General features: G+C 35.9%; 1 protein-coding gene across 2 annotated transcripts in view; it reads left to right on the top strand.

The window, feature by feature from the left end:
• The window catches only part of LMBRD1 (LMBR1 domain containing 1), a 64,357-nt gene that overhangs the window by 35,962 nt on the left and 5,553 nt on the right, over positions 1-22,842 (top strand). For both annotated transcript variants that reach the window (XM_031552584.1, XM_003204416.3), the window contains exons 8-14: positions 1,098-1,223; positions 2,553-2,705; positions 10,762-10,826; positions 11,538-11,640; positions 12,637-12,741; positions 13,905-14,054; positions 14,978-15,056. In XM_031552584.1, coding sequence (XP_031408444.1) covers positions 1,098-1,223; positions 2,553-2,705; positions 10,762-10,826; positions 11,538-11,640; positions 12,637-12,741; positions 13,905-14,054; positions 14,978-15,056 — 781 coding nt within the window. The remainder of the gene's footprint in view (positions 1-1,097; positions 1,224-2,552; positions 2,706-10,761; positions 10,827-11,537; positions 11,641-12,636; positions 12,742-13,904; positions 14,055-14,977; positions 15,057-22,842) is intronic.

Consider the following 22,842-nt stretch of genomic DNA (forward strand, 5'->3'; position numbering starts at 1 on the left):
TGTCCTGTCTCCACAAACCACTGAAAAGAGTTTGCCATGTATCTTAAGTATATAGAGACATAGGCAGGTAGAAAGAGTAGGCTAATGAGTACAGCGTTTGTTCATGGTGAGTTCTGACTGACAGAGGAGTGGTTCTGCTAAAAGGACCTGCAAATCCTTGTGAATAGCCTGCTGAACATTAGCCAGTGGTATGGCAGCAGAAAAGCAAGCAGTGTCCTGGGCTGCATCAGCAATAGAGAGGTGATGACTCTATTGTATCTGGCATTTCTAAAGTCATATGAAGTCAGTATTTAGTGCCTGTTTTAGAAACTGGAAAATGGAACCCCTCTAAGAGAGTTTGGGGGGAGGCTGCTTTTCTGCTCATCTAAATGGCAGTGTAGTTTGTTCTCTAAGATTACAACTGTCCATATGCATGGCCCAGATTACCCAATGGAGCTGAGTCTAGCCTAAATCAAATTCATTTCAGAATCTGAAATCTTAATCTTGTGTTTTGACTTGTGTGGTCATGTAGTTGTGTTCAAACCAAAATGCTTTAGAAAGCATGAAATTGCTTCTTGCTGTTACTAGCCTCTGATAGAAGTTGTCTAACTGTATGTGTGTGTATGTATTGCTCTTATACTTAAGAAGCTTTAATATAGGAACTGAAATTGCTAGTTGCCTTCTGTGATTAAGGGGAATGAAATTAAACTTGACTTGCAAGTCTATAAGAAAATGTTTTTAATATTTGGTGAAACTTTCCTTGAAGCTATGGAGTATTGTTGTTTGCAGAGCAAAACTGAACTTGAGTTCAGTGGCAGATACTTAATGTGTAATGACTGTGGAATTAAATAGTTAATGTTTTTTGACCAAAACCCAGGAGTTAACCTACTGAAAACTTCTAAAGTTACGCTTATAGAAAGTCTTATAATATTCTGAGGGATTCTGGAACCTGCATAATGTTTATAATGCTTTGCTAAAAAATGAACAGAATTGATTGCTTTAGAATGTGTTTATGGAAGGGAGAGAACAAACCAGTGATACCTTACAGCTACAACATACAGTAAGCTTAACAGGTGAAAACATATAGCAGAAAACATGAATGTCTGTCTTTACTTTAGGCTTATGGTATGTCAGCATTGCCTCTAAACTTGATTAAGGGAACTACCAGTGCAGCTTATGAACGTTTGGAGAACACTGAAGATATTGAGGAAGTGGAGCAACGGATATTACGGATTAAATCAAAGGTATCAACTTTACTGTTCTCAGTTACCTAAGTATCTTTTTTCTTGATTGCTTACCAGTTTACAGTCATATTAAGTAAATTTGTGTCCCAGACAAAACTAGCAAGCAAGAAGTGATTAGCTTGCTATTTTGGAGTTATTTTGAAACAAGCATGCTTAGGTGTCTAGTAGAGATCCATGGTATTTTTTAGTCCACCAGCTGCAGTTGTTTGTACCTTGTTAATAATGATGCTGTGAAGCTAAACTCAAACTTGCCCAGTCCTGTTTAGATATATGGAAGACATACTTTGTGGAGGTTAATATTAACTTCACTTAGCTTGCTACCAGTTAGAGCACCTACTCAGTGCAGTTATCAATGCTGGATACTTGCCATGAGTTTAGGTTAGATTCATCAAAATATTAATCATTTTTATGAATAAGTAATAGCTCCAAATATTCTTGCTTCCCTGTTAATGTACTTTGCTGTTATAAAACATTTGTGTAATGTATATGAATGGAAATCTGTTCTGAATCCTAAACCTCTTCAGGATGTAATACCACTTGTAAACCACTGATGGCTTTGCAGCTCACTACAGTGTTGTGAATTATATGAGACACTGAAGTTCTCAAAAGCGGAGTGCAAGCTGAACAGGGAATATTTCTTCTGTATGTACAAGATCCCTTACCCTTTTTCAACCTGTTTCAGATAATGGTTTGATTAGTAATCTTCCCAATCCTGAATCATGGTTTGTTGTAACCTAATCTTTTCCATCCCAGCACTTTAATTCTGGTAGTCTGTATGTGCTGTTATGTGAATTGAAATACTGGATTCCTAGCAGTGTTGAAATGGTTCTGGCAGTAGCGCTTGGCTACCTCTACATAGTGCAGATCCCTTAAATGCTGTATGGGTATTGTGTAGTGAAATCTAAAAAGTAGCTTTCTATGGTATAACTTGGAAAGCTGTGGGCAATGACTGGGGCAAAGGCACCTCTCTTTACTGCAATAATGAGAATAGTAAACCCCTGGAAAGTCAACTAATGCTTGTTGCAGGCAATTGGATTACAGAAGTTTATCATTACCTTTTGTTAACTAGATTTCATCAGATAATTAGGATCAAAAAGCAGGGTGTCTTTTGTTCTAGTTATTTCTATATTTTCATCTAGTCTTTAGTAAGAACTAATTTTCCATTATTTGAGTTATGGTCAAGATTGTGCCTCTGTTTAGTCACAAACTTCATTGTGTGAATTTTATGTCAAAAATGATTTGTTGTAATTCACTAAGTAGAGTATCAAGTCTGTTTGTTCCATTGATTCGGTGTTCCCTGATCTTTTGCACTAATTTTCTGATAATTAGTGCAGAGACGGTCGACCCCTATCATCAAGGGATAGACGAGCTGTTCAACAACTAGAGGAGAGACTAAGGACACTTCGAAGGAGAGAGAGGCATCTGGAAACCATTGAGAAAAGTTGGTGGTTGAAGTTCTGTGAAGCTATCCGACCTCTGAAGGTAAAAAGTTGTTACACTTCCTGTGTGTTAGGTAGCATGTTTTAGCTTTCGGCTTCCTTCTTTTGATTGCTCTGAAATTAATGCCTCTTATTTTTGTGGAAACTACAACTACTAAAAAGAGCACAGTGGCGCTATTTGATAGAGCAATTTCTCAACTACAAAACACTATTTTTCAAGATAGCTGCCACCACTCACTATACATTTTTGCCAGTGATGAACAAGATATTTGCCATGCTTGTACTAAAAAAACAAAACAAAACAAAAAAAAACCCAAACTGTGCCAGCGCACCAGCTACTGATGCACACCACCCGCTGCCTCACTGTGCTCACATCTGCTGTTTGATCTCCCTGTCTGTTCAGTAGGTGTCAATGAATGTCAGTGGTTGCAATTTTTTCCACATGGAGGAATTCAGCCACACACCTATGCTTCATACACACGTTCATGTCAGACACTTTGTCAGACTGCTGCTCTGCTGCCATCTGTCACACAGCAACAAAATGTAATAGAATATTGTTGGGGATGTTTAATCTCTTCTGCTATACCACCGACATCCACCTCTGGCACTGTGGGCCAGTGTAATAAAATAGGAAACATTACTTTTGGAGCAGCCCTCAAGATATAGGTGAAGTTCATCAATTACCATGCTGAATATCAACTGCTTATTATTAATATAATACCCCCGTCATAATGCTACAGAAAGTAGATGTAGTAAATCTATATTCATATAGCATTATAATAATGTACATCTAAATAAAAATTTAGGTATCTTATTTTACAGGTAATATTCCTGTATTTGCAACCTTTAAATACAAGCTTAAGAAATACAGGCATGTAGAGTTGCTATAGTCTTGTGTAGCCCTAAGTGATATTTTTAATATTGCAGAATGTAAAACTGTAAGAAGGCAAGCCACTTAATCACTGAAATATAAAATCTAACGTTCGGCTAAGCTAGTTAGTTTGGTTGGAGCTAATAGGGGCTTTGCTATTTGTTGTCAGCTTGTTCAGCTTTTACCATTATTGATAGAACATAAAACATCAATACTTGGACTGCTTCTAGATCAGACTTGCACATGCTTTATTTTAATCACCTTTTTTTTTATCCTGTAAAGAAAGCTGTTTCTTGAATAGATTATATGGTGTTGAAGATGGAATATAGCTGCTCTTTACTCCTCCAGCCTTCTCACTTAAGAGAATTCCAGTAGCATGAGTTTGTCTCTTTGTTTCAATTCTGCTTCCTGTTCTGCAGCTACTTAAAAAAAAAAATAAAAAAAAATAAACAAACACACACTATAAAAACTGGATAGCTGCTGCTGATTTGAGTATTGTGATCACCAACTTCTGTTTCTTTTCTTAGGGTAGTTTCTTACAGCTGCCAGGCACTGACAGAACTTTTTTCTTCACTGTGTCTGCAACAGGATGAGTGTCCTGCTGTGGATCTGTTGGAAGAAGCTGTATCCATTTCTAGCTGTTCTTACAAAGTACACTTCTATAGTCCTCTGCTAGTGAAACCTTGCCACCTGCACCCAGTATACCAGTCTTATCTGTCACAGGCTTTGTGTAGCCTATGTGGATAAAATGATGTGTAATGCGTGCATATAGGACCTATTCAGAATAACAAGCATCAACAATTCTCAAAGTAGTTTGCTTTTTCTGGTGTGTTTACAGAAAGAAGATGGATATCTTGTGTGGAATAATAGAATAACACTTTGAATAGATCCCTGCAGACTAAAGCCTGTTTACAGTCTTGTTAAGGGTAATTGTATGACAAACCAGTTGTTGAAAACGTATCTTGTAGATGTATTCACTTGTCTTCTGGCAAAGGATGACTGGATTACAGAGGTGGTAAACATTCTGTGACCAGAAGACCTATACAGAACATGCATACATGTAACATTGTTATTTGTAGCCATGTTGGACAAACAAATCAAAGGACTGATACTTCTTACAGCTTGCATTATAGTCTGTGCTGTATGTGGGCAGTTAATGTTAAAGAGTGGTGTAGCATTAAAAACAAGATACGATGAGGGAATGTGAAATGTTGCACTACATTGCTATAGCAAATCTGGATATTGTTGTTTCTCAAGCATGTGAAAATAAAGAATCCTTCTTTCTTGATAACTGTCAGGTAGCTTATATTAATCGAAGTTGCTTGTAGCCAGCAGAAGTGAGATGTTGACAAGAATATATGCACTCTGATTAAGCATCCGGTGAAGTAATTGCTTGATCAGTAGTAAACTAGATATCAAGAACTTCTGTCTTGATAATCAGCCAGTATAAAAGACTGTCTCTGTGTTAAGTCTTTGATCTTAATCTTTTGATCTTAGTTCATATATACCTATTTTAGAAGAAAAATACTTCTGTGGAACAGGATTGCCACAGAGTGTTTCTTACCAACTGTAGGGTATAATTTTAGCATTATGTTAGCCTGTACTTTACAGAACTGAAGATGGCTGTAAGCATTTAGCTCTGCTGTTGCTGCTGTTAGTGCTGAGTACCAATGGAAACTAGATGAAATTGTAGTCCAAAAGCTTTCAGCTTGGAACTCATAGTGGATAACTGAAAAGCTACACCAAACCCTTTCATTTAAAACAAGTGTCTGTAACTCTTCACTTCAAAAGTTTTGGTTTCCTTTGATTGAAAGTAGCTTGTGTAGTTCCTTCAGCTTTCTACGCTAACCTTACATTTGAGAAATGCGATGGCCACATGTAGTGTCTGTAGTACTTCAATAATTGATTGTATTCTCATAGGATAGTTTACAATATCAGTAGCTACTTACAGATTATTGCTTATGAACAGGATGGTTTTCCAGTGTCTTTTATTGTTAGTGTGGTTTTATCCTGTGGTTTTATCCTCTTATTATCCTCAGTGAGTTGCTGACCTAAGAATCCTAGACTAAAACAGCAGAGCTGCAGATCAGTAATTCTTCCTGGCAAATTTTAATTTGAAATAGGGTGCTTTAAAGCATATTACAAAGCTTGTTTACTGTGACTTTTCCAAAAGCTGTCCTATGAAGGTTCTAACATCCATTATTCTATTATTAATGTCTCAACTCTTGCAAAACTGTTTTACTGTTACTTCTGTAGTAATTGAGTTGTCTCCATATAACTTTTGAATGATTCAATTAGTGGCTTTTATGAAGAGCAGGAAATATTTTTATAGCCATATGTAGTAGTCCTGCTCAGTGTAGGAGTTCTTTAAAGTCTCTCAAACTTCAGATGAAACTGCTCATGTCAAATACTAGACATGGAAAGTGCAATTCCTGCTTTGTTTGGGATGGTGAGACTTATGGGAGTTGTATTCTATCAATTTCAGAGGCCTGCGTGTTCAGAAATAACACTTGGGTTTGTTTTACAGCACTTAATGTCTTCACTCAGACTTCTCTAATTGTCTTTGTGTATTGTCCTCCTAACTCAATTATTTTTGTTAGATTTTAATATCTACACATTTTTTTTTACATGGACTAAAGAAAATTTTGCAAATCAGATTTGTTTTACTCTGTATCAAACTCAGAACAGAATATACTGAGTTGGAAACGACTCACATGAAGGCATAAACTTTCAATTCAGACAAAATGAAGACACTGGAAGATCCTGATGTGAGTAATGAATGGCATGAAGTTATGTAACATCAAGCTAGTCTAGTTTTTCTACAAATCTAACCTTTCCTGTCAGAAGAATCCACTCTAGCATGTGAGATCCCTGTAGGCTCATCTTGAAGGAGATAGGTGCCTTCTCTGAATGTGAATATCTGTTCCACTGGTCTTCTCTATAGATGGCAGGGAAATTTCTGTTCTGGTGCCTAGAGTACCTTCTCATTTTTTCCTCTTTCTGGCATTGATGTTTCTAATGCTGTTGCTCACTTCTCATTTCTTTCTACTCTGACATTTTCTCACAGAATCACAGAATGGTCTGAGTTGGAAGGGGGACAGTTAAATCATGAAGCTCCAATGCCTCTCCCCCAGGCAAGGCCACCAATCTCCCCATTTAATACTAGACCAGGCTGCCCAGGGCCCCATCCAACCTGGCCTTGAACACCTCCAAGGATGGGGCCATCTACAACCTCTCTGGGCAGCCTGTTCCAGCACCTTACCACTCTCATGGTAAAGAGCTTCTCCCTGGCATCAATCTAAATCTCCCCTCCCTCAACTTAAAACCATTTCCCCTTGTCCTGCAGTTATCAACCCTTTCAAATTGTTGATTCCCTTCCTGTTTATAGGCTCCCTTTATGTACTGAAAGGCTGCAATGAGATCACCCCATAGCCACCTTTTCTCCAGGCTGAACAAGCCCAGCTCCCTCAGCCTGCCCTCATAGGGGAGGTACTGCAACCCTCTGATCATCTTTGTGGCTCTCCTCTGGACCCTCTCCAACAGCTCCCAAGTTTTACTATTTCTGAAATGGTTTCCCAGAGGTGCTGGGTTCAGCTGTGCCCAGAAGTGAGACTGTTTGGAGCTGTCTGGAACTGGCCTCTTACTAGAAGCCAACCCTCCAGCCACTGCACTCTCAGCACCTTGCTGACAGTACAAATAGTTAAGTATTACCGTTGAGAAATCCAGCTTTGTTTCTTGGTAACTGATTAATCATGTTACACTTGTGCCGCTGCTTTTTTTTAACTATGTTAATAGACACCAGCCCTGAGAGAATGACTGCTCCTTTAAATGTTTGTTTCTTTGATATTGGTTCAAAGTCATGGAACAATTACCATAAGCTGATTCACTATTTTTTTTTTTCCATTGATACATGAGTGCTACTGTAGGAAATAACTGGGCAGGCAAGGGCAAGTATTCTAGCTTTTTGTTAGGGACACCCACCTGTTCCCGTGTGATCATGCCTACTCAGAATGAATTAGGACCTAAATTCCATGATCATCTCAGAAACATCTACATTTTTCAGAGACTAAACAGTTTAGCTTCCCAGATTTCTGGGAGCAGGGATAGGATGCAAAGAGTTCTCTGTATAATTCTAACAAGGATGATATGGGGGGGAGGGGTAAGCTTTAGGAAGTTAAAGAGATAGTAAAGAAAATGATGTAAGCAGAACATGAATAGTGGTAAAAGAGCTTCAGTCTTTTGTGTACGGCAGAAGTAGAAAAATACACTAATTGTTAATAATATCTAAATTATTTGACCTGCTTAATAAATTTGAATACAGCTCAACTTTCCACTCAGAGCTAGAAATGTCTTGCTTTTACTGCTGATAGCGAGGATTGCCTGTTTCCAAGTTTTTGCTGTAGTTTTTGGCTGTGTATCTTTAATTTTGTGTGTTCAAATATAAAAAATGAAGCTTTGAATAAACAAATTCTTACTCTCCTCTGCTTATAACTGCTTAATTCCTGCAGTTGTCAAGTTTCATAATACAAAGAGGCTAGAGGAAGGAACTCACTTCAAGAAGCAGCATGTGCTATATACTAATGACTGTAATGTCTACAGTCTTGCATAAAAACATGGTTCTCTGCTTTTTGGCAGTTCACTGATACATACTCTAGGATTAGAAGATGCATGTAAATGCTTACAGTTGATGTGAGAAATGTAAGTGCAAGGCAGCAGATCTGCAACCTACAGTAGCAAATGTATTTTGAGTACAGGCAGTGGTGGGGTCAGTGTTTTTTGCACCTGATTGTTTTAGGAAGTGACCTGACAATGGAGCAGGCCTGATTAAAGTGAAATTAATAACATAGCTTGAGTTGAATAACATTAAGACCTTGCTTGCAAAAATACTATGGTGTAGAAATTAACCTAATCTTGTGTTGAAAGCTTTGAATTCTTTTAATATGAATTAAAGATTGCTTTTTTTTCTTTGGAAGATAACCTTCTTCAGTTCCTCTGTATGCTGTTTGGCTGAAACCCAGGTTGTTTTTTGCCTGATCTTGTAGTCAAAGCTTTTCAGTACCAGTTAATAAATAGGCCTGTTAAGAGAACAAGAGGTTCTGTTTAATCAAGTACTGTCCTTTGCTTTAAAGTAGAGTGTGTTCTCAGGGGCTTGGATTCCTTCTTGTTTGTGCTGTGACAGAGTGGAACTTAGAACCCTTGGTAAATGTTCATGGCTGCATCTAAGATATTTTAAGAGAATCCAGTTGGCTTAAACTAGTAGACAGCAGTACAGTTACACCAAGCTACTCTTAATTTAACTTCATCAGATTGATCTTCAGCTCAGAGACTTAGGCAAACTGTTTAAGTTGCAAGCTTGCCTATGAATCTGAGTGTTAGTGTTTATTAATCAGCTGATTAATTGAAATGAACCCTTGATTAGTCTATAGGGCAAGTTATAAGGTTTGGGAAGAATGTAGATAACATGAGGTTTCTTATGTAGAAGATCTGAGTTAATAGGTGCTTTGAAATTATATGAATGTAAGTTGATGTTAACTGTGATTTAGAAGTCTTAATAGCCCTCTAGAAGCATAAAATGAACTAAGGAAGAATTGTAGATCTTGAAGTTTGATAGAAAAGGCTTATGTTAATGCAACTGAAGTTTAGGTTAAAGTGGATAAACAGTTGAGTTTATTCACTTAAGTGTAATGCCTTGTTTCAAAAGATGTATACCAGAGGAAGTATGGATATGTCTACTGCCTATAGGTGACATGAAGTCGTAAAGTGATGCAAACTTAATGGTTTTCTCGTGCCTCTGTTTCTTGAACAGCTAATTCCTAGTGAGCGTTTACTGTGGAGAGATACAATCTTAAAACATTCCATTTTTAGTTTGTACATCAGGCAGTTTTATATTGGTCATCCCGATTTCTGAGCAAAAGCTTACCAAAAAAGCTTTCCACAACTTCAAAAACAGTAGCAGTAGCTGATGATTACAGTGCTCTATAGCAGTTATCTGTACTTAGCTATACAAATGATTTGTTAGCAAAATAAGTGCAGTGGTTGGCTTTTGTCTGTTTGAAACCGTTGAACAGGTTAAATGACTTCCCTTGGGCAGCTGAAGGAATATAGAATTTTGGTTCTAGAACTCTCTCTAGAGGAGAGGTTATTTGGTTATTTTGATGTGTTAATGCCAACTTTATCTTCATTTGTCCTTAGATGAAAGCATATCTAAGTATGGCAGTATTCAATTTGCATTTATATTTTCTTGAAACCCTTCTACTACTGTGGTAGTTATTTTCTTGTCTGTTCTCAAGCCTAAAGATCATCTCAAAAATAAATTTCTAGGTAACTTAAACCTATGAGTAAAAATATTCTGAAAGCTGCTTTCCGTAACTTGAGGTTTGAAAGCTACTTTGAAATAATAATAGTGGTGACTGAGGATGTGCAGGCAGAAGCAAGATGTGAATCTAGCATATAGGCCTGCTTACTTGAATTTTATATCAGTCCATCAAACTGATTTTTATCAGCATTCCTCCAGCTCTATGGAAGGGAGCTCTCAGCTTGTTTAAATGGAGCACACTACTGGATGTGGTAGTGCAGCAGTGGAAATGTACTTAATGCCTAAATGCCTTCATATTGTGAAGGTTTTCCATTCTGTATAACAAGCTGCAATGCAGAATGCATTGATAATGCATTCTGGTGAATGTTATGTTCATTTAATGTAACATCTGTGTTCTTAACAGCACTTTTTTTGACATTTCTAGACTTATTAAAAGGATGTAGTGCTAAGAGATTTAGCTTGAAGAGAGGGTAGATTTAGATTAGATCTAAAGAATAAATTCTTTACTCAGAGCTTGATGAGTTGCTCAGAGAAATTGTTGATGCCCCCTTGAAATGTTCAAGGTCATGTTCAGTGGGACTCCAAGCAACCTGAAGGTGTCCCTGCTCATGGCAGGGGATGTTGGAACTTGATCTTACAACCCAGGACGTACTTCAACACTTACTCTGAGCTCAATGTATCTGCTGGACAGAAGTGGTTCTCATCTTGGGTGATCATCTTTTTTGAATGCTTGACATAAATCTTTTTACCTGAGTAAGCATTTCTAGTACTTCTGTCAAATCTTTACGAAAACTATTTTTAACTGCTTGTGCTCTGAGGTCCAAGATTGCTAGTCCTTTATTGGAACTCAGACAAGTTTTGTTATTTTATCAACTGCAGGCATTTTTCATTGTAAAACGTTTTTGCTTCTAGATTGTATGGGGAGTATTCTTCATCATTGTAGCACTGCTCTTCACTGTCTCTCTCTTCTTGTCAAAGTAAGTACATTTCAACACTTTTTTTTTTAACTACTTGAACTATGCACTTTCTCTTCTAACATTTAAGTCAGTTCAGAGTGGCTTGCTTCAGGAGTAGTTTCTTTCCTATGGTATGTTTCCATAGCTAGTGCTGCATTTTTCATTGTAATGCATATTGAAATCAAAATGTACTGAAACAATCAAGGGCACATCTCAGTTTAACTGCATGCTGCTGAAAACGATTCTGATGTGGTAGAGAAATCATGAACTTTAAGCAAACTTAAATAAGACTACAGAACTATTGAGTGCTTGAATGAACTTAAGTGTGTAGGTACTTGCTGGGCTTGTTAACAGGTGCTTTTCTTTGTGGCAAATGATATATGATGTGTAATCATGTGCATTATAATTGTTTCATGTAATTGAAAGTAATACAGACAGCTACAAAGTAGAGATTTTAATGAAGATTGTTACCAACACTTGAAACTTCTGGTTAAGTTTCTTTAATTTTTCAGACTGAACTAAGGAAGAACCAAAACATCGAGGAAATAAAGAAATCAATATAGATTTCCACAGAATGAGTGCAGTGAGTTTTGTAGAACAGTGGATCCATATAAGTATGAAACAACTCTTAATCTTTAGGCTTAGTTCAGCTTTTTTTGAGCTGCTGTTTTAAATTTAAGACAACTCTTGAATAACCATAGAGCTTACCCAATTTTTTTTTAATTTCTGCAGTTTAGACAAAGCTCTACATTCAGCTGGCTTTGACTCTGGATTTATAATTTTAGGAACCAATTTGACCAATCCACTGAATATGCTGCTGCCTGTTCTTCAAACAGTAAGTAAATTAATTGGTGATGTACAGATATAAGGATGTTCCTCTGATTATCGAAGCTGCTAAAAGACAAACTGCACTTCTAAATAACTTAAAGAAAATTGTCTAGATGTGTGTTCTGTAAAAGCAAGGCAGCTTTCCTACTGATGATTTGTTTTAGTTAATGGCTGTAGATATGAAGATCTTGGGTTGATGAAAGTCATTCCAACAAGAGAAAGGTAGTGCTGGAGGGTAACTTTGATTGGAAAAATGTAGTTGCAGTGTTGATAGTGGTTGTCACACAAGTTATTACGCGTTGAATAACAACTTTTTTCACGTCCTATTTATATTTGAGTTTTTTGTTTAATAACTTATCCCTCTTATAATACTGTATTACTCTGAAATGTGTTTTTTCTTCTGTATGAACTTGAGTAGATTTGGAAGACAACATTTCCACATGAATCTTACAAACATGAAACAGTAATGGGTAAACTAACAAAAGGGAAAGCTGTAATTGTTATCCCTGAATTCTGTGCATAATCTTTCTGTTATGGTTTGGTACAAAGCATTGCTTACTCAATAGTTTCAAAAACTATTAACCAAAACTATTAACCACTACGACTTATCGCTAGGAAAAGCAGTGTTCAGCAGCAGCGTTATCTCTAACTGTTAAATGCTGTACACAAGTATGTTCAAAAATAATCACATGCTTATATAGTTCTAAGATTAGTTTTGTTGCTGTGGGTTTTCTGTTCTGGAAGTATTTTAAAAAAGCAGGTATTTTGTGGCCTGAAAATATATGAAGTTTTAAATTAAGAGAAACACTTAGCTAGTTTCATAAACTGTAAACTCTGTTAACAGCAAGCCATACTAGTTCTATTTGGGGAGACCTACAAAGCTTTTAAATTACTTACTACCTCAGATCTTTTAGATAAAGCTAAGTAGTTTTTATCTAAATGGGAGAAGAGTATGTCAAGATTGTTTTGTCATTTCAAGTTCTTGTTTTTTTTTGTTTTTTAGGTTTTCCCACTTGATTATATTCTTATTACAACTATTGTTATGTACTTTATCTTCACTTCAATGGCAGGGATTCGAAATATGGGTATTTGGTTCTTCTGGATAAGGGTAAATATCGCTTAATTTTATAAAGCAAACTACTAATGTTTGAGAAATGTCCCATGGAATATTTTTAATGAATAGTTATGTACTGCTTCTTAAATACAGAGATGCCACATGTTATTTGTATCTGTAATGAGTGCTAAAAGCATACTGTGCAACTTCTACTGTTTTGGAAAGCTACTCTGTTTTGCAAGCTGTCAGACAAAACTGTTCTATTGTGATAAGCAATGGACAGCTGACTCCTTTGGCATATGAAATCAGTGGCTTCTGGCTCTTTGAAGTTGAAGCCATATGATTTTGATGCATTGATATATTAATAAACTTAAAATCAGAAAAGTGGAGTCAGTAAGGCTTGACTTGATTTTTAGGTGGCAAGCAAGTTTCTCTAATTAGATTAAGAGTACAGTGATATACCATATCTAAGTATGATGCAAATAGTATTACTGTAGTTAAAAAAAACAACAGCATAGCAATCATACTTATGATCCTTGGCTAAACACTTCCCGTCTTTTGCTCCTGCATTACTTTTACCCACTGACACCCTTTTCTTTGGTGACATCCCAAAACTGCAAATGGTGACAGTAAGTCCTGGCAGTGAGCTGAGACTTGCTGTTTTTGGTCTTCATCATTTACCAGATGCCAGGTTCTTTTCTTATATGGCGCTTCATCTGAGCCTGTGGGCATCACAGTGGAGTAGAGGTATCTACAGATAACAGCAAGGGATTATCTCGTTCCCTGGAGAAGAAAGTGGAGAAGATGCAGCTCCATCATGCACTGTTGTTTTCAGTACTTAAGAATACAATCGAATGATTCACCCCTCTGGTTTTGTCTGACTAGAGAAGCAATGACAGATGACATTACACCTTAGCCAGAGGACGCAGTACTTCTTGGCAAACCATAGCACTACTTAATAAATGTGATAAGCAATGCTATTTGTTATCTTACTATCTCACCATTAATTGTTTTAGGAAGCTTCCTGATCTAGAACTTCATGTAAATACACCTGAAAATCTGCTTTAACTCACTGGAATTAAGTTGCTGGAAGAGAATTTATAGCAGCTTTCCAGTAGAATTGTACTTGTTATTTAGGTTGAGGAGAAAATGGGATTTTTTTACCTAAAACCAACTTGATTTTTAATCATTAGCTCTTGTATGTTTTCTATTTGTAGCTTTATAAAATCAGACGAGGAAAAACTAGACCTCAAGCACTCTTATTTCTCTGTATGATACTTCTGTTGATAGTTCTTCATACAAGTTACATGATCTACAGTCTTGCCCCTCAATATGTAATGTATGGAAGCCAAAAATACCTGGTACAGGTAAGATGTAACGTGGCATGTGTTTTTTAATTACAAGTTTAGTCACATTTATGCAGACTTCTCAAATTGGGCTCATTCTTAGTTTTTAAAGAATTTTCTAGTCAGGTTTCTTCAGCTGTTACTGAAACTGCTTGGTACTGCACAAGCCTAAAATGGCTATACTGTGTATAATGTCACAATTCCTTGATAATCTTTATACTGTGCCAAACTTTGAATTATGCTTGCTTTCTATTCATAAGAAGCTGTGAGCTTCCACTAGATTTTGGAGATAACGAGTGACTAAAAGTAACGCTGTTGTTCCACAGTTAATGCTCTCGTGTGTATTTGAGATGACAAAGATACAGCCTTGTACAATAGAGGATATTCAGAAAGCATCTGAATATGCACTGATTAATCAAGTGTAAGGATCAGTTTTTTCAAGTTGTAAAACAGTTTGAATTTGAGCAGGAATGTTTGACTTTCCAGTATTTTTCTTGCAAAACCATCTTCCTCCTATCTTGGATTTTTCTCTTTTGGCTATTTAAGTATATTGGAGGCTATCTGTGTGTAATGGATGCTATCATCTTACTCTTAAACCAGGTTGTAACTGTATTCAGTATCATTATTCAAGCCTAGCACTTCAATGGTTTCTTCATCACCAAGGATGAATTCCAAATTCTGTTTATGAAAACATAAGATTTACTTTTAGATATAATGTATTTTGCCCACGCTTTCAAAGGGCATAACTCATTCATTTCTTGTAAATGAAAGCAGAACTTTTCATGTGAAACTAGTCTTAAATTATAGCTTCTTAATGTACTGTTCAAAATCTAAATCCTAAATGCGTAAGTCATCAAAAGCTTCTTTTTTTAAAAAAAAAAAACTAGTACTGTATTGAAAAATGTTTATTTGAGGGAGTGTGGACTAACTTTGTGTTTATGTAGAGTAATAAGACAATTGATGGCCAGCCAAAGAATGTCACAGCATTTGTAGTGAAAGACTGTGATGCAGATGCACCTGAAGGTAAGAAACTCGTTTCTTGTATACAATATATGAAGTGTGTGCATAGGTGTAATAAGGAGCGTGTGTTCTAATGAGACTTTAACATACAGTTATGTCCAGAAAACATATTACTGACAACTTACTGAAGTTTAGTAGAAGCAGCTCAACCGTGTATTGCAGTTAACTTTAGTTTATGTATTTTAATATGTATGTATAAGATCTTAATAATAAACTCAAGGCTGTGAATAGCTTAGCATTTTAGCATCTGAAATGTCATTAGTGCATGTTTACTATCCAAACATTCAGGGAAATTTTCTGTCAACATTTGTAATGTACTCAAGAAAATTAAGATCTGAACTTCTCAGTGCCAATTTGCAAATAGAATTTTGCAGTTAAGATGTAAGTACAGGCTGTTCTGTGAGCAACATTACTTGAAGACCTTGACATTTTAGACTATTGTCCTGCAATTCTCAATTTTAATTTCTCTCTGGCATTCAGTGTTATTAACCATCTCATTTTGACTGCTGTTGTACTGTAGATAATATGGAGCTGTGAGTAGTGACTAGCAAGCAGATGAATGAGTGAGCTTTTCCTGACTTTCCTATCTTTGCAGTCAGTTTTTGAGACAGTTTCTGTAGATACTACTGTTCCTTGACACTGGTGTTGAGCTGGGAGTTTCTTTAAGAAACCAAGCTAGCCAAGCTAATAATCTGGATTTTTTTAAACATTTTCTTCTCTTTTTTTCTTTTGCATGTAACCAATTCTTGAACCATTTGAATTACACTAGCTGTTTCAATATTGACGCTGCAGATTAAGGCCACTATCAATTTTTGATTGTTTTGACCTTTTTTTAGAAGAAATCAGCTCAGCCAAAGATGTATGGCCTTCAGTATGTTCATGTTTCTTTGTTGAAGTTCTCAGTTGTTTTCTCTGGCAAACTTTCAACTTCTGTGTAAATAAGTTGAAATGAGTATGCTTTAATATAACTTAAAAAAAAAAATAAATGTGTGTCTGTAATTGATACAAAAGACAAACAGTGCTCTTAAGTCTTCTATTCTCATCCTACCAACATTCTGTAAATACTAAACCCTGACTTTACTTCTGGAAGATCTTAACAATTCGTCAGCTTCTCTTCTCATTTGTGTTATTGAGAAGGATGTTGTATTTTAAATGTTTGTAGTAGTGGAGTTAACTGGGTGTATGATCTGTTCTCAAGTTTTTGATCTTTTGCAGGGTGTTTCCCATGTATGTACCCTCCTCAAATTTAGTATGTTGGTTTCTATTCATATTTCTTTTGTCATCTACCACGAGTGATGGATTTTTCTAGACTCCACTAGAATAAGTTGTTTATTCACATTTTTGATAGCTGCTTTTAGCCAGTCTGAGATGCTTTTTTTTAATGGTTCAACTTGTATTGAAACTGCAATACTGTTAAAATTAACTCTTCTGTGGCTGAGTTCAGAAGAGTAACATAGTTGTCTTTCAAAATGAGATCACTTAGAAGGTTTTATAGATCTTTCTTGTAAGCAGCTTCTCAGCTTGGCTAATACTTGCTGGAAGAAGAATGTACTCTGTCATTGATAAGCTCATTAGTCTTGACTTCTGGAGAAATTTGGGTTTGATCTTAATCAGACTTCGCTGTTAAATTTAAGGAAGTGAGATTGGGCTGCGAAATAAGTTTCCTTAGTTCTACCTGGAATTGGTGATATTCATAAGTGCTTTAAGTACCTACTATGATTGTTTTCCTAGTTTTTTTAGCAATGGAAACGATATAGCTGATACTTAAAGCTTGTTTTCTGATGTGCTGAACACAAGAGATGGTCTGTGTAAATGAAATGATGGCTTTAGTTTGATAATATCATTGCAATAGGTATCTTTGAGTCATGCTCTCTTTCGTTAATTGGAAAGATGTGGTGTAGGTATTGACATGCTGTCCTGTGTGAGCCTAAACTAAGTAGAGGGTGAGTTAATTTTTTAGATGTGAATACTAGTGTGATCCAAAGGGTACAATAGAGTTCTATATCTATAGATGCAGTCAGGTTGCTAAAGTCATATGAAAAAGATGAAAAAGTGAAAAACAGTAAATCTGTTAATGAAAGCTAGTTGACTGGGCTATGTTAGCAAGGTGAAATGTAATACATGCCTGTGAAATAACTGCTATTTTAATATCTGAAAGTAATTTAGTGGAAGAACTGGTTCAGATCTATGTGATAGCTAGAAAATGTTAAATGAAGTTTGTATCCAGTTAGGAACTGGATTTTTAATTTTCTTTTTATAGGGATACTAGATGCATATTAAGCACAGATGTAATGAACTTTAGAAAAGGTGGCAAGCACTTTTTTTATTGACCACTTTGCTGCTCGAGTTTTATCTTATGAAAACCACTGAACTAGAGCTAAGTGCAAATATTGATTTGTCTTCTCAGTGCTCATTGTATTTTGTTTTGCTTGACTGAATTCATTCTGTTTTTCCTTAAAGCTATAACCTTTTAACAGCTATACTGATTGATAGATACACCTATAGCTGTCAGCTCAGTTTTATTGAATACTTGGATACTGCAGACATCGTGACTACTATATTTACACTATTTCTGAGATGATAGAAAAGATTTGATCTTGTTTAAGCAACTAACCAACTAATACTAAACTTAAGTAATGTTAAAACTTAAGTATTTAATGGGGAATGTTTTCTATACATGTTTGCTTCATACTGGTGTTCAGTTTGAGAGAGATGATTGTCTTCCAAAAAAACGAGACAGATGAAATACAATATTAGTACAGAAAACTCAAGTAGTTAGACTTAAGTATATAATTTATAGATTTAATTACTGTTTGATTTCATACATTAAATCTTGTTATTTCCTTAAGTTATTTATGAGGCAACTTGCTGTATACTGATGCCATAGGCCACAGTAGCACAACTACAGGAAATAGACAAACCAGAAGTAATAGAGCAGACTATCTTTTAACTTAATAAAACACTTTCTTAGTTGTGCTTCAATACTTTGTGCAAAAGGCTTGTTCTGGTTAATACAGAATTTCTTGTAAAGCTTTTAAAATGGTCTTTGGGACTGTGAATTGCCTATTTTCTTACATGCAAAACAAACATTTTTGTTTGCGATTGGGCAAAGATCTCATTTGATTGTTGGTCTTAAGGACTAATGCTAGCTGAAGTGCTGGGTCTACAGTTCTTTTAAGGTCAAAAAGGGCTTAACTATGTAATTAAGAACTTTGCAGCTATACTAATGAACTGAAAATGTGATACAGGTTAAACTCAACTGGTTAACAGGGCTTAATGTAAATAATGTAAATGAACAATGATTCAACTGAAAGCTTTAATCCCAGTCTTTTCCTAGCCTTGATTGTGTGATGTTATAAACAGTATCTGCCTCTTGTTAGATCAGAAGTCATGAAAGTGTTTGTATAATACTGGAAGCATTGTTCACTTTAAGTGTATAACATGCTATGGATAATCTTGATTTGGATTTTCTGCTTCACTTATTTGGAGAAATGAGGCTTTTCTGAGGTCTGTTAAATGCTGGGCGCAGTCTATCTGCTGAGATTTTCTATAGACCTGCGCTGACTTGAACTGTTATATATGGAGAGAAATGGCAAAAAAGATGATGTAAAACATCTCAGGCTTAATCTGAGCAGACCTTACTGTGCTAATTAAGTATGTGTTTTCTTCTCAGACTGTCCTGTCATCTGGAAGTCAATAAATGCAGATTTTATACTGGCCTGAATAAAGACTAGATTTAGACCATAAATTATAAAGAAGTTCCAGATGGGAATGCCAAATGGGAGTGTGTTCTGTTTATTATTTAAATATAGAAATCCAGGGGATGTGTGGGGTGGAGGTTGTGCGAAGCTTTCTCATGCGTATATTGGCACTTCTGAAGGATCCTAGACTATAGATGACACCAGTTGGTGGGTTTAACTGAATTTTTGAAGGCAAAAAGAAATCACAAAAAGCCTGTAAGACTTGATCCTTTCTTCTGTTAATTTTCTAAATGACCTAACTTACATCTTACGCTATGGAACTTCTCCATAGTCATGACAAATCAATTTAAGTAAGCACCGTGGTGCATGTTTGATTCCAGACAGTTCTATTTAGCAGCTGTAATTAGAAGAGTAGCTAAGAATTCAGATACTATTTATTGAATATCAGATAATCATGATTGGGCTAAAGTCAGCTGTATGTATGATGGAGACAGAAAATGTCAAAGGATGGGAACTTGTTTTTAGAGCATCATTAGTGACAGAATTGCTAATCACGTCCAGATTTTATTTAAAATTTGGCATTGGGACACTTAATTTCAACTTTTTAATGATATTCATAACTTCCTTTGTTCTCTAGAGAATAATAAAGGTATTCCAACACTGAAATTTGCTCTGCTTTTGTAGATGTCTCTATGTATTAACTGGCTATGAAGTTTTTCTAAGGACAGAAGGGTTTCATGTGAAGGCATTAAAGGATCAAGATCAGTCTGCTAAAATATCAAATGCTTTCTTCAAATCTTTTTCCATGTAGATGGAAAGGATAGGTAAGGTAGAGACAGTATGAAAATAAAAATAAGCGAAATGAGAAAAATTAATGTTGAAGGCAAAGTGGTGTAGTGTAGTTTCAGGGAATCTAAGCTAGTGCAAGGTGAAGCTTGTGCTAAGTTGATACTGTTAAAGGAGGTAGGTGGTTAATCAAAAGTGCTTTGATTAAAGCGAAAGTGATAGTTTATGCTGTTCATTGATTCCTTGCTTTCTGGAGTCTTGCGTCTATGTTCATATCTAGGATGTTGCCTTCAAAGTTAATACTTACCTTTATGATCTTTAAAGTAGGAATTGATAGCCGCAAGTTGCTTTAAATGTGTTCAGAGAAGACTTCCAGATAATAGCTCTTGCAAATGATCAAATTAAGTCTGTGATTTAAGAACAGGAAATTGTATGATCTGTGCACAAATACCACAGGACAGCTTTTGTGATTAATATAAATGTTATATACAATTTTATATCTAGTTTCTCTGAAACACAGAATGTTCCTTTCACTTCTGCAGGTTGATGGCAATGATTTACTGCTTCCCTGTAGAAGGATGTGATCTCTGGAATTAACATTGTTACAGATTTCAGTCGTTAGTTAATGCTGTCTTTTCACTAGATTCATGTCTATTCCTCACTTAAATGTGTATGTATTAACATGCAGTTAATGTATGTTAAATCATCCTTTAAACCTGGCAAAAGGGATTAATGAGTTTAGCTCTATGAATCTCTTTAAAAGGTTTCTCTCTATTCTGTTAAAGGGTGCCAAGATCTGCATATATTAAGATTCTGTGTAATCTAACTAAAATAGCAGCTGTATAGCTGGGTGCTGTTTTTCATTGTAGTACCACAGCTTTAAGATGAACTCCAAATCTAAAATGATGAGGAAAAGTATTCATAGGCTTCTTCAATGCGTACAGAAAAGAGTAATGAGAATTTGCCTATATTTAGTTAAAGCTTGGTCGTGTTTTATTCTCTAAGATCAAATACTCTTTTTCTACAACTGTCCTGAACTTCTTGTTCATATGTACGACTTTTCTTCATCAAAAGTCAAATTTAAGCAATGGCTATGTGACTCAGGTGATTTGATAGGACTACATTTTCAATATTAAGAAACATAACTGACTAGTGACTTTACTAGTCAACTTTCTTTTTTTTTTGCTTTTTAGAAAAAAATCCTGGAGGATCCTACTGGAAGCCTCCTTAATCTATCAAGTCCTGCTAGCACTGCTGGACTAGTAAGTTTTTGAACAGTTTAATAAAAATATAGTGTCTAATTATCAAAGTTGTATGACTGCTACAATTAGTCATATCAGACTGATTCATGTTTATTACATTTTCTGTTTTTGTCTAGAGTTAGATCAGGTTGTTTAATTTGCAGATATCCAATATAAGGTAACAGATCTATAGCTTGTGTTGCAGAAAAAGCAGAAATTGCCTTCTAAACGTTAAGGTGCTCTAAATAGTTTACTTGGCGCTTCAGTGGTGTGTTTCATTATTTCTTGGTCAGAGCTAATAAGAATTTTTAGAGGGAATGTTATTCCATCTGAAACAAGCTTTCTCAGAATTTAAGTATCTACTGGAACATTGCTAATTTCATTTTGGGTGTTTGCGAGAACTTGAATATCTTCCAACAGGAACAGGATTTACTACTGAGCAAATGCTTTTTTTTTTCTGCTGTGAGCCATGTTGCAGGTTCTCTATTAATTCCTGGTTTCCAAGCTGCTGACTCCTTAACTTGTTAAATTTTTTCTTTGACAGGGTTTGACTAGCTTTGGAATCACCAGCTCTTTTTGAATAAAGTAGCTTTTGGACTAGAACCAAACCTGTTCTGCTAGACTTTTATGTGGTGTCCATGGTTCGCTTTTAGGTGCTATCTCACTAATGCTCCAGTTAAACACATGACTAGGTCTAAATTTTAAGTCTCTAGATGGCTGCAATTTGTTTAACATCTGGATGATTTGTTTTACACTTCTGTTGTTTGTTTGTACTTGAAAGTTCTCTCGGTTTGAGTAGTCAAAAGCCTTGTGATTCATGTCTTTTTAAATGGAGAGTTATTAGTACATGCAGTCTATGGAAAGTGTTTTCAGGTCTTTGCAGTATGTGAATGAACCGATTTCCCAGCATTCTTTTCCCTATTACAAGTAATCAGAAGTGTAAATTTGAAGTTGACCATGAAGTTAGTATAGTAGTGGTGAAGGTCTGATATTTGCATCAGTGTGAATGTTGAAGGAACAGTAACTCAAGTTTAAGCAATTTCAGTCAGCTGAGGGAAAGGGACAAGTGGTGTGTGATGCCACTAAAAAAAACTGTAGAAGGTTATTGTAGCAGATGGACTTCGCTAATGAAACCAGAGAAGCAACAGCAGAGGCACTGGACTGGATTGTGACCTGCAAGACAGTTTAACAGCTGCAAGTATTAACTGTATGTATGCTACAGAAAGAATAATAGGGGACTGATGGGGGTAGCTCAGATGAGACATGATAGCAGCTAGTTTTCATGTAGAAACTGCTGAGTAACAGGCAACAAAAAGCCACTTTTTCCTTATTTAACCATCTTTTGATAAAAATTGTAATATTTGTGACTTGTGGCTGCTGTTATTGCCACTAAATCTTTCCTTTGAAACCTGAGAAGGTGATGTATAAAACTAAGTTCTAAACATTGAACTTCAGCAGCAGCTTGAAGACCTGGAATAACCTTAACAGGAGCAGAAAAGTAGATGAGTCTGTTAAGTTGCTAGCTTATAGGTACAAAGGTGAAGAGGAAGCTTATAATTAGAAAGTTGTGATAGACTTGCTTAAATCTGAGGATGCCTGAAGCTTATTTTACCTTGTCTATCTGAATGCTTAGGTCTGTTAGCAAAGCTGGAACTGGAAGCAAGTCCACATTCTGTTTCTTTAGCGGAGTATTTAAATTTTAATACTTGGTCTCTATTTCCACTGTAAATGTTTTTGAACTGTGAGAAAGTGTGTGTCTCAAGATACTTTCCAGTGCTGTAGCATTTCTTCCATCTGGTGGTCAAAAGGGATTCTGATCACTCAACATGAAACCTCACCAGAAGTGAAAGTTTTGCTGTTCTCTTGAGAGAAATGAATTGGACCTATCGCAGGATGACAAATACAGCTATGGGTCTCTTACACTGTTCGATGTTCCTTGATACCTTACATAGTTGCAATGTGTAAGATTATAGCCCACAAAAAACACAATTTCTTTCTATAGATTAAGGTACTTAGTACTTACTGACCAAAATATTTGGTCAGTTTGGTTATTATAAATTG

The sequence above is a fragment of the Meleagris gallopavo genome, chromosome 2 (assembly GCF_000146605.3).
Source record: "Meleagris gallopavo isolate NT-WF06-2002-E0010 breed Aviagen turkey brand Nicholas breeding stock chromosome 2, Turkey_5.1, whole genome shotgun sequence".
In the NCBI taxonomy this organism is placed as follows: Eukaryota; Metazoa; Chordata; class Aves; order Galliformes; family Phasianidae; genus Meleagris; species Meleagris gallopavo.